Consider the following 12189-nt stretch of genomic DNA (forward strand, 5'->3'; position numbering starts at 1 on the left):
AAAACCCCACCTTCAATATCTTCCTTGGAAGCTTTAATTACACAATAAAAACACAAATAAAACATATGTTAATGTTATTATTACATCTAGCGTATAATTCAAAAATATTTCTAAATTGGGTACATATTAACAATACATTTTTTAATGGGTTGAGCATAGGGATGGGCATAAGACTCGAACCCGATTGGTTTCGACCCAATTTGATCATATTGGGCCATATTTTTTTTATAAAAAATCATGACTGGGTCGGATCGGGTTCGAGTTTAGGGTGAAAAATATAATACCCAACCCGACCCAAAAAAATTGTAATTTTACCTTATATTTAGGTATACTTGCAATAAGACCATTAAATATATATATATATATATATATATATATATATATATATATATTTCAATTAAATCCCTATTTTTTATTGAAAAAAAGTAGTATTTTTTAAATATATTATTTTGAGATGGTCGAGTTGGATTCGAGTTTTATCTCAAAAGGGAAAGTCGAGTTTAGGACAGGTGGAGGGAGTGTAAAGTTCGGGTCGAGTGAGTGTATAATTTTTGGGTCGAATCGAGTTAACAAAAAAAAACTCAATACGACCTGAACCATGCTCATTCCTAAGTGGGCACAAATAAAATTTTAGGATAAACACTAAACTAGATAACTAATAAAAAAATCAGATTATAAAATTAGTACATGCCCACCTTAGGAAAGTTGTCCATCCACCACTGAATATATCACATTAAAACTTCTAAATTATTAGAAATATATCATAAATTTAACTTATATTTTAAGATTTTTCACCATTTTACTTTGAAACCAAAACCCTAGTTAGTAATTTCTTAGTAACTGTTGAGAAACTCAATGAGTAACGTTTGGCAAATTTCATTCAGATACTCAAACTGCATTACAACCAGCTTATATATAGAAGTTGTGCCTTCAAGCTTACTCTACCTCTATAACAAATTCATAACATACTCCAACATTCCTTAACAACCATAACAACTCACACACACACACAATGCCCATATTCGGAGCACATGCACACATTGCATATTCTAAAATACAATCGTGTATTCTAGATACTCTAATATTCTCCCTACTCTTTTCCTTCTCCTTGATGAAAAATAAACAATTGAATCGAAAGTGCTTATGCTTCCTTCCGTTCACTTGAATCGAAAGTGCCGATGCTTCCTTTCGTTCTTCTTGAATCGAAAGTGCCGATGCTTCCTTCCGTTCACTCGAATCGAAAGTGTCGATGCTTCCTTTCGTTATTCTTCTTATTCACCTTCATTTCTTTATTCTTCATCCTCTTTTACAAGGTTCCTTGACATATATTTTTTTATGGACACTTGGTTGCATTCATGTTTGCTAATTGCCATTTGGTTGATGAAGCTAAAATTACACTGTCGAGATGCTGGAATTTGTTAACAAAATACCCCTACCGAATAGACGTCAAATGCCTGCTCTTATTGATCTAACTCTAACCTGTCCTAACAACTTCAAGAAGATAAGCTACAACACTCACCTTGACCTAGGATTTTTCTTCATCATATGGGGATCATGGCTGTCCAGGGATAGAATCAACAAAAAATTCTTCCACTATATCCTCTTGCTCCGAAGAATCAAGCAACATTTCTGAATCATAAGGAAGAAAAGGAGAACCAGGGTAGTTTCCAAGGGATCATAAATCTCCCAAGTTTGACAAATCTGTTGTCATATCTGTGAGATTGAAATTCCACTGAATCTGATCGAGTGATCTAAGGGAATCTCTAGAATTCCCAGCTCCATTATCAGGTCCCAGCTGCAATCCTATTGAACTTGCCACATCTTTTGTGAAGGCTGAATCAAGTGTTGATGTGTCTACTCCCATCCCTGGCATATCTGATGCAGTGAAGGGAAAATTCCCACTGGACGCCACTGAAGTCATGCTCACAGGCATCTCATAGGTCTTCTCAACAGAAGAGCTACTCTTGGCAGTCTCAATGGAGCCAACGGACTCCATGCAGCGGAAGAAAAAATAAAAACAAAGTCAGGAACGTTTGGCGAATGATACCATGTTGAGAAACTCAATGAATAATGTTTGGTAAATTTCATTCAGATACTCAAACTGCATTACAACCAGCTTATATATAGAAGATGTGCCTTCAGCTTACTCTACCTCTATAACAAATTCATAACATACTTCAACATTCCTTAACAGATTCCAACATTCCTTAACAGCCATAACAACTCACACACACACACAATGCCCATATTAGGAGCACATGCACACATTGCATATTCTAGAATACAATCGTGTATTCTAGATACTCTAATTGTAACACTTTGGGTTTGGAAAAAGTTCACAGAAACCTCTCCTCAATTTAAAAAAATTTAATTTCATTCTTTAATTCTCACTCTTATATCAACTATTGTTAATGAACGTTTAATTATCCCTTAAGGTCCCTCCATTTAACAAACTTTTCGATTATTAGTTATTCGTTTGATATCATTACGATAAAAGTTATAAACGAGGTAACTCATTGAATGAATTGATCCAATATATTCATTTATTCAATGTATTTACTATATAATATCAATTATTTAAATATTGAAATGATTTAAATTGCGACATCATAGAACAAATCAAGCTACCTCAATGGCTAAAAGGATAATTGTTATCTCTAAAAATCTCGGGTTCGAGCATTATCAACTACAAGGTATTAGAATGTTCACTATTAAATATTTGAGTTTCTAAAACATATACTTACATTTTTAATCACCCTAGGTTAATAAAAAATTATGAAATCGTAAAGTTTTAATTTATTGTAATAATATATTTATAGCAAAATCAATAATCAACGGAATGTGTCACAAACTAAATCTCTCCACATATATTTTCATGCTTAACTAGAAATTTAGAGACATTGGTGAAGTGTTCTAGAATATAAAAGAAAGTTCTAGAACACAGTAGAAAGATCTAGAGCCTTATGAAAGGTCCTATAATACTTTGGAAGGTTTTAGAATACTTTAGAATATTTTGGAACACCCTAAAATGTTCTAGAACATTGTGAAATGTTTTGGAACATCAAAGAATATTTTATAACATCATAGAATATTTTGGAACTATGAAGATGATTCTAGAATATTAAGGAGACTCGTGGAAGATTCTAGAAGTTTATGGAGAATTATTCGTTGTATAGAAAGTTCTGATGTAAAATGTAGATTTTAGGATCAAATTAATCTCCATCGTCCATTAAAAAGGTGGAAGACTATATAAATGAGCCTTGACCATTTGCTAAATGCATTCATCCATTGAAGCGAACTTTGTAAAGCATTCTCCAAAGCTAATAAAATTTTCTTTCAAGTATTCAATATCAAGATTTTTGAAAGGTTTATGCTGACTTAACCACTAAAAATGAAGTGTCTAAATGTTGCACGAATTAAAGAAAAATTAGTTCATGATAAATGACATCAACTTTTTGATATCATTAACATTCATCCTACTTTACTCCCATCCCAAAACACTTATATGATTTAGAGAAATGAAGCTTTAATTTTTCTATCAACAAATTGATAAGAATTGATTGCTATAACATAGTTTATCTCAAATTTGATTACCCAATACCTTTTTTCTTACTAAATGTAAGTCTAGATTGACAAATATGATACATGCATGCAACATCAAGTTTATTGCCATGATAATGAGCCATGATAATGATGTTTGTCTTATCACATCATTTTTTATTATTGTGTTATCACATAAAATGGTTGGAAAATATTTTTTTTAATAATTATAAAAAATCAGAAAGGAAAATGAAAAAGAATCATCGGTGGTGATGGGGTGGTTTACAGGTTTGGTGGTGATAGGGTGGTTTATGGGTTTGGTGATGTGAACGTGAAGTACTTTTTAGGGTAATCTATGTCAAATACCACTTATCTTTATACTCGGGATCGAAAATGCCACTGACATTTCAATTTTGCCAATTTTAGCATGGAAATTTATGTTTCACTGCAATTTTGCCACTCCGCCGTTAATCCGTTAACGGGACGATGACATGGCAATTTTATTCCGTGACGGCGATGACATGGCACCCTCATAAAACGACATCGTTTTGGCACGACCGTTTTGATGCTCAAAAAGCTCAAAACGACGTCGTTTTGTAGATGAAATTTTATTCCTACCCGAAAACACTAAACACGAAATTTACCATTTTCACACTACTGAAACACAAAATAGAAAGAAAAAGAAGTCTCTCCTGGTGTTTATCTGCTGGAAATTTTCACTTTGCAAGCCAACACTCATCGTATTGTTGTTCCTCCACCATCGTTATCGGATAATCATTCGACGCTAAATTCTCACATCTCCAAGACCCATCTTCAGACAAACTCGGTGATAGCTAGTCGTTGCTTAAACTGTCACTCAAAATCGTCTGCGATAACGATGAAGACGACAAACACGGTTCACTTAACTTCAGGGGAGGAAGTAGCATCAGCAACAGGGTTATTGGAGTTGACCTTCTTGGAATTATTTTTAGCTCTCTCTTTTCAGCTTTTCATAAATGGCATGAATCTTAGAATCCACAGCGTTCTTCAGCGTATTCAACCGAACACCGTCCCTACCTATATAAGCTTATAAGCAGCTTTTCAAAATCCATTTTACTTGGATCCTTGAGGTTTTGAAAATTTAACCTCGCGTATTCCCCTCTAAGCTTATAAATAGCACGATCGTACGCATAAGCGGTGACTTCAGCTCTTTCGTAAGTCTCTACCCACACCCGCATTCTGTTCTACGGGAGTCTAATTTCGGCCACTCATTTCCCCCACTGTCTTTACCTCACCCCTCTGTATTGCTTCTTCTTTTGAGGAGTTGAGTAGTTGCTCGTTGACACCGGAGAAGGAAAAGGAAGTGAGTTGCAGGAAAATGAATTGTTATGTTTGTTCTATTGGCTGAACTTTTGAAACAGGTCTCTCTTGCGGAGATAGACTGAAGAGCCTAATGGCTCGGTGGTGATGGTCGTGGATGGTGCGCAATGAGAGAAGATTGAATCTAGATAATGAGGGTGACGGTGGTGGTGATGAACATTTATAATAGTTTTGTCAAGATTATACCAAGTTCTTAAGTTAGTTGGGTGGTTGGGTATTTAGTTTTGTGGTTTAAAGGTCTACGATTCGAATCCCATGAAAAGCATTTTTGTCATCAACAAAACGACGTCGTTCTGAGCTTTTTGAGCATCAAAACGGTTGTGCTAAAACGGCGTCGTTTTGATAAGGGTGCCATGTCATTGCCGTCACGGAATAAATTGCCATGGCATCGTCCCGTTAACGGATTAACAACGGAGTGGCAAAATTATAGTGAAACATAAACGTTCGTGCTAAAATTGGAAAAATTGAAATGTCAGTGGCATTTTCGATCCCGAGTATAAAGATGAGTGGTATTTGACATAGATTACCCTACTTTTTATTGTCAAATTTTTGTTAATTATCATATTGATATTTGAACTATATTTTAGAGATCAAATTAATAATTGATTTTGTCATGTCATATCATAAATACAACGATAGTTACCATTTGAGGGACATTTTATTGATAACTTTAATGATTAAAATGCAAGTTTTAAAATATTTGTGACTGAAATAAAATGTTATATAAAATTAAATGGCCATGAGTGTAGTTTGACCTAAAATACAAAATAGAAAATCCAAAATATTTTTGGATAAAGTACACAAATAGTCCCTGATTATATAGCACTACTTTGTTGAATCTCTCAACTATTAAAAGTTACAAAATAGCCCCTCAATTGTAAGACACTACTTTTTAGAGTCCTCATACTATTAAAAGTTACAAAATAGTCATCCGACTACTCATAGGATTCAAACTCGTTCTTCTTCTGTTAAAAAATTAGTGGTCGTCTGAGTTGGACGTTAACATGTTGATTAAGATATGATAAAATCATATCCTAGAACCATTTAAATTATATTTTTTGGATTAACTCTTCGCTTACATTATGTCGTCGAGCCAATGCTTGAAATATTATGATACCAAGCTAGTGCTTAAAAGCAACGGCAGTGAATGTAGACATTATTAAAAATATGATTTTATTATATCATAGTCAACATGTTAACGTCTAATGTAGACACCCGACAATCTTCGTAAAGGAAAAAGGCAAGTTTGATACATATGAGTAGTCGAGTGACTATTTTATCTTTTAATAGTCGGGGACTCAATAAAACAACACCCTATAGTTGGGGACCATTTTTATACTTTACCCAAGATTTTTAAGATGTATGTCTTGATGCAAAAATCTAGGATAAACTATGCATTTAATACTTAAACTACCAGTGCTAGTCCGTTTTAGTACCTAAACTTTAAAAAAAATCAAAATCGTTTAGTTTTTATTTTGTTTTAGTACCTCGACTTTAAAAATTTAGCCATTGATTTGTATGTGACACTTTTGTTATGGATAAATTTCATCATTCATTACTCAACTATCTTCTCACTCTTATTTTGGTCACTTTAATTTTTTTTAAATTTAATTACTTAACTTTCAATTTATTCCTAATTTAATCACTCTAACTTTCAAATTTATTTTTTATTTTTACTTATATATTAATAAAATAATAATAAAAATGTCATGTCACAAAAATTATTAATAAAATAAATTAGTGATTAAAATAGGAGTAATTTAAAAGTTGAGTTGTTAAATTGAAATTTTTTAAACTTTAGTACCAAAATAGGAGAAAGAAGATAGTTGAGTGATTAATGGTATAATTTACACATAAAAATGCAATTTCATTAAGTATTAACGGCGAGGTATTAAAATGAAACAAAAACTAAACGTTATGTATGATTTTGAGAAAAATGAAAGCTTAGGTACTAAAACGGACCAAAACTGATAGTTTATGTACTAAACACGTAATTTACCAATGCAAACACTCGTCAATTTTTTAAAGAAAAATGATGAGTTTAGAACATATGAATAGTCGAGTGGCACGAACCGAGCGACTTTAATGGTAAAAGATTCTTGTTGTTATTCCTTGAAGTCATGAGGTTCTAACAATATGAATGTTAGGGGTGTGAGTGTTTAATGTCAAATGGTTGAGAGTTATCATTGAACAAATATTGTCTTGTACTTACCCTAGATTAATAAAAAAAATAGTCGAGTGACCATTTTATAACTTTTAATAATCGATAACTTAATAAAATAACACCCTATAATCTGGTGACTATTCCGTAAGTTTTAATAGTCAGGGGACTCAATAAAATAATACCCCATAATTTGGGATCATTTGTGTACTTTACCCAAGATTTTTAAGATATATTTCTTGATGCAAAAATCTAATCCAAACTCGGAACTCTTCTCCCCCGCTCTCCCGCTACTATGGCCACCACCACCGCCACCCTATACTTATCCTCGCTGTTGGTCACCGCAAAATACTCCTCCTCCCTCCACCACCTCAATCACTCCCTCCTTCCCTTCCCTTCTCTCAGACCCAAACCTCTCCGCTCCCCCTTAACCCCATCTCTTAAACCCTCCTTCCTCGTCCGGGTCGACGACGGCGACGCCGATGCCGGAGGACCCGATGACTACGACATGGACGAAGAAGAAGTCGAAGAACTTGACAACAAGAAAGACTTCGACGTCGAATACGATCCTTTAGCCGCCACCTCTGTTGCCACCGCTTCTTCTGCTACGATTGACGTCGACATTGAAATTACTGAGAGCAAGAGCTTTGTGTCGACTCAAGGGTGGGACTCGGAAATGGTGATGGATTATAGGATAAATGAGGAGGAGTTCCATAAGATTAGCTTGATGGATTGTGATTTTTTTATTCGGAAGCCACCTGACCCGGATAATGATGTTTATGATTTCAGGGAGGTTAGTCATTTTTGATCATTTTGTGTTACTTTTGATTGTTTTTTGGATTTTGGTCTTGCTTAAATTTTGTATTGAATTGTTATTTCTGGAATTTTTTTGATGTGTTTCTTATTTTTTTATCACTCTAAACTACAATAGGTTAATATAAAGTTAAAAAATGGTAGAAATAGATTGTATCTAAAACTTTGTTAGAATATAACTATTTAGATTAATTTAGTTAATATTTTAGGTTGAAAAAAAATATTACAATTTATCGTGTAAATTACATAACTATTTCGATTGCAATCTAAAAAATTATGGTCAAGGCATTCTAGGTTGCAACCGAAATTATTATTAATGGTCTAATTTTTTAGAGTAGAAAAGTAACATTTTAGGTTTAAATATACCACAATGTATATTCTTGGTTGTAATCAAAATTATATTGTACAACTTTTTAGGTTGAACAGATTAACATTTTAGGTTAAAACCCGTCGCAAATTAACCTTAGGTTAGGTCGCCGCACAGTAGAACTAGCCTATTTTTGGTTACCCTTTATGTAAAGGATGATAATATGTAGAGATAGATGTATGATTTTATGTTAAGGTCCAAACTTTGTAAGTTAATATTATAAATTTAGAAGCATAAAATTATAAAATTTTAGGTTGCGAAATTAGATAGAAAATATATAAAAAAATACTTAAATTATATGAAAATTGAAATTTTTAGATCGCACCCCACTGTCCATCCATGATAGTATGAGTTTATAATGGAACATAATTAATCGGTACATTATTGAATCCGAAATATGTGAGAGCTTCATTTACTGGAGCCCTGTGCGTGAAAATCCTGCATAACTGGAATAGCTGTTTTCTGCAAGGCTTCCCACATTTAGGTTCCCATAGATGAAAGATTTTTCTTTGTCTCATTGTTGTGTATGTGCTCTCATTTGCTTCGTTCTCGTTGGAATCGCTTTCATCCCTTTGGTTGAAACTAGTAAGCAGTCTTTATCCGCTCCTCAGTATATAAACCCTTCTTTTTGTAGTGCTGTACTCTCACATATGGAAGACCAACTTAGTCTATTGATTGATTGATGTGAACATCTCTTGTAGTTTTACTTATCGCGCAAATGGTCTTAGCTTCATGTTCTGTGAATTTTCTCCCAATACTTGCTATATCATGTATTCTATTAGTTGATTGACTTGAGGATCTTCCTCCATGCTACTTTTGGTGTTTAACTTTGATCTGATTCCTATTTCTATTTTTTTGTATGGTTTTCCTTAGATGTATGTCACTCCACCGGATACAGATGTGTATTCTATTCCCAAAGTTCTGGCTCCAATGCCTCAAAAGGTAGCCTAATTGTTTAATACTAGTGCATCTACAATGTTACTCGATTTGAATCGTGTATCATTCTCACAGTCTCATTATATTTTGTTAATCATTCGACTTTTTTGGCAATGTCTGGTTAAAATCGACATCCTTTGAATTGTTAATTTTGATTTGTTTTCAATAACGGGCCTACTCTGTTCATGTCAAACTTGCAGTATATCCGCTGTGCAATGAGTGATTATGGTTGCTACAACGTTACAGAACCACCCATTGATGCACCTCGAGACCCTCTTTATAAATCCGAGAGGGAGGTTATGAAGGTTTGACTTATCTATTTCTGATTCGCATACCATCTATTTAGCATGTGCATCCGAATCCGATGGCCTTTTAGTTTTTTCTCTGCCTGAATACATTCCTTATCCAGCAAGTCTGACTCTTCCAAGATTGTTTAAATGCAATTGTCAGGTTGTTAACTCTATTAGAAAAAAGTAGTGATATCTGCCTTTTCTGTTCTCTAAATGCATGATTCAATATCATTTTTTGGTGATTTTTTCTCTGCAAATCCTGAACCATTATGTGAGGTTCAAACAGTTTAGATTTTTTATCTAAAGAGAGCTAAAATCCTAATTATTTCCCTCTTTTGTATTTGTCAATTGGAGTGTACTTTCTTGTTTGCAAATGCCAATGATCTTAATTTAGCTTTGTCGTGATTGAAAAACAAGGATGTGTAGGGCTGTAAATGAGACGATACAGATCGCAAGCTATTTGAGTTTGAGTCGGTCAACACTCGATTCGAATGAACTCGACTCGAGTTCTTAATGAGCTGAAGTGAACTACTTGATACCCAACTCGAAAAGCTCGCGAGCCACTCGGAAAAAATAACATATTGAAAATTTATTTTTTTAGATTAAATTATTGATAATATTAACATTTATATGTTGTTTTTTAAAATGAACTATAAGGTTTTTTTTATGTACTTAAGGTTCATGTTTGAGCTTGAGTTCAAGATTGAATTGAACTCGAGTTCGAGCTTCAATCGAGCTAAGTATGAGAATGTTTCGATCTCGAGTCTAGCATCAATTTTTTATTTCAAGTTCGAATCGAGCTTGACAATTTTCCAGCTTGCAAGCTTTGAAGTCGAGTCGAGCTCAGCTTTGAACTTTTCGAGTTGAACTGAGCTCAGTAATACTCGAGCTCGACTTATGTTGTTTATAGCCCTATGCATGTGATCAACAAATTACAGAATTTTCGGAATTCAGAACAAATCAAAACCTTCCTCCCATTTACAATATTTTAGAAATGTGTTTGTCATCTCAACCTGAGGGGTCAAGGATCATCAGTTGTCTTTGAGCAGTATTACGAGCTGGCTTCTTTCTTATTGCAGGTTTTTTTGACAAAACATTACAGAAACCGGAGGTTAGGTGACCCGGAATTTGTGCTAGACTTTGAGGAGATATATGTGATTGATTCCAAGACCAAGTCAATTACCAGAGCAAAAGTTTTGGTAAGGAACTTTGTAGTTAAATCCTACATTGAATGTCCTGTTACAAACGAGTCTACAAGGTGACTTGTATGGTCCATTCCCTTCTCGGTATCCTTGAGCTTGCTCTGAAACTTATTTCAAGGCAACTCGATACTCAAAGCATCAATTGCTTTCGTGACTCTTCACGGTAATAAAATGAAGTTGAGTTAATCAGTCACCAAGGGATCTTCCTCATTCTTTGCGTTGTTGATGCATTGAAGTTAACTATCCAAACCTTATTGGACATTTGCTGCTCATTCTGTGATTCGCCATGTTATTGATTCTTTCTGTAGGTCTCGGTTCAAGGAGGAAGAAACCGGGATAGAAAGAGCGACCTACTCGTTATACGTGAGAACGGAAACTCCTTCAAAATAATCCACGCGGTCGGTGATTATCCCTCCTCTGGATCACCTTCTGTCATATTCCCAGTTTTTTCCTTTCCTAATTTACTTTTATTTTCCCGAGCTTTCAGAGTGAAAGAGATGACCCAACAACCGTAATCGAAAGGGAAGAATGGGATAAAACCAGACAAGACATGGAAAGACATCTCAGAAAGCTACGAGATTTCAGCATTTCGAACTGGTTCTGATTGTCTGGATTTATCAGCCTGGTAAGAAAATGAAGGTTGAACTTGCAAAATCAAAACTTGAGAATTAAGATTAAAATACTCACTTTCTTCACCACTAGTTCCCTGCTGAAGCTGAAAATCCTTGATGTTCTTGGCATTATCCTGGCAGCCTGCTCAATTTTGTTGTTTGTTGTTTTTTAGAACTTGTAATTTACTCTTTCCTGTTGTATAATTAGCCTTTCTTTGGAGCAATTGGATGTAGTGATTGACTTATTTGTTGTCTCATTTTTTAGTTAGTCTCAAGCTCTAATTATTGAGCAATTCAAATTTGAAGACAGGCTTTAAGCAGCTAGTGATTTAGCTGAGCTTTCTCTTTGGGTAAACATACATTTTGGTATCTAAACTTGGTTTCAAAGTTCAATTCGGTACCTATTAATTTTTTGTGTGCGATTAGGTGCTTTGAACTTGATTTTTTTAGTTTAACTTGGCAATTAAACTTGACCTTTTGGTAAAAATTAGATTGTTTCAGATTTAAATCTGTTTCAGTTGAGTGGACTTAGATGAAATCAAATGATTTAAATTTTTTATAAAATATAATAATTAAATGAATAGAAATATTAAGTATTAATTTGAGTCAAAAAGTTGAGTTTAAATTTAAAAATTAAGTTTATATAATTGAATTAATATTGAATAGAATTCATTCAAACAAAGAAATGAAGCTTTCTTGATTAACCAGAGAGGCGTTTACATTTTTAAGGTAAATGTTGAGGTTTAAACTCACACAAAGTAAAGCTTCAGATTTGGATTAAGAATTTTATCAATTTTAACGGTTTGAAAAACGAGAACCTTTAATGGAAATTTTCTCTACAAGCCCTAATGGAGTCGTGAACCTTATACTGTAAGAGAATCCTGGTGGCCGGCTGCCGGAGGGATCAAGC

At 34.0% G+C, this 12189-nt stretch overlaps 1 protein-coding gene and 1 pseudogene across 2 annotated transcripts; one reads left to right on the forward strand and one right to left on the reverse strand.

Moving 5' to 3' along the window:
* Positions 1–4256: 4256 nt before the first annotated feature.
* On the reverse strand, positions 4257–5283 carry LOC120191140 (annotated as a pseudogene).
* Positions 5284–7286: 2003 nt separating this feature from the next.
* On the forward strand, positions 7287–11348 carry LOC120191108. Of its 2 annotated transcripts, none has more exons than XM_039194104.1 (6): positions 7287–7853; positions 9114–9182; positions 9377–9481; positions 10546–10665; positions 10977–11066; positions 11156–11348. In XM_039194104.1, the coding sequence occupies exons 1-6, from the start codon at positions 7356–7358 to the stop codon at positions 11270–11272; spliced, it is 999 nt and encodes a 332-aa protein (XP_039050035.1). In that variant the 5' UTR covers positions 7287–7355; the 3' UTR covers positions 11273–11348. The 2 variants fall into 2 exon arrangements, with proteins under 2 accessions (XP_039050035.1, XP_039050036.1); XM_039194105.1 differs by having other exon boundaries at positions 7288–7853; positions 10977–11031; positions 11156–11246.
* Positions 11349–12189: the final 841 nt, after the last annotated feature.

This window comes from Hibiscus syriacus, unplaced genomic scaffold (assembly GCF_006381635.1).
Source record: "Hibiscus syriacus cultivar Baekdansim isolate YM2019G1 unplaced genomic scaffold, ASM638163v2 tig00116965_pilon, whole genome shotgun sequence".
NCBI lineage: Eukaryota > Viridiplantae > Streptophyta > Magnoliopsida > Malvales > Malvaceae > Hibiscus > Hibiscus syriacus.

Bases quoted from the DNA above. Each gene is read 5' to 3' on its own strand.
- LOC120191108 (XM_039194104.1), top strand. From the start codon at position 7,356: ATGGCCACCACCACCGCCACCCTATACTTATCCTCGCTGTTGGTCACC. The intron at 9,183-9,376 runs GTAGCCTAATTG...TCAAACTTGCAG, and splicing joins TGGCTCCAATGCCTCAAAAG to TATATCCGCTGTGCAATGAG. The intron at 11,067-11,155 runs GTCGGTGATTAT...CCGAGCTTTCAG, and splicing joins CCTTCAAAATAATCCACGCG to AGTGAAAGAGATGACCCAAC.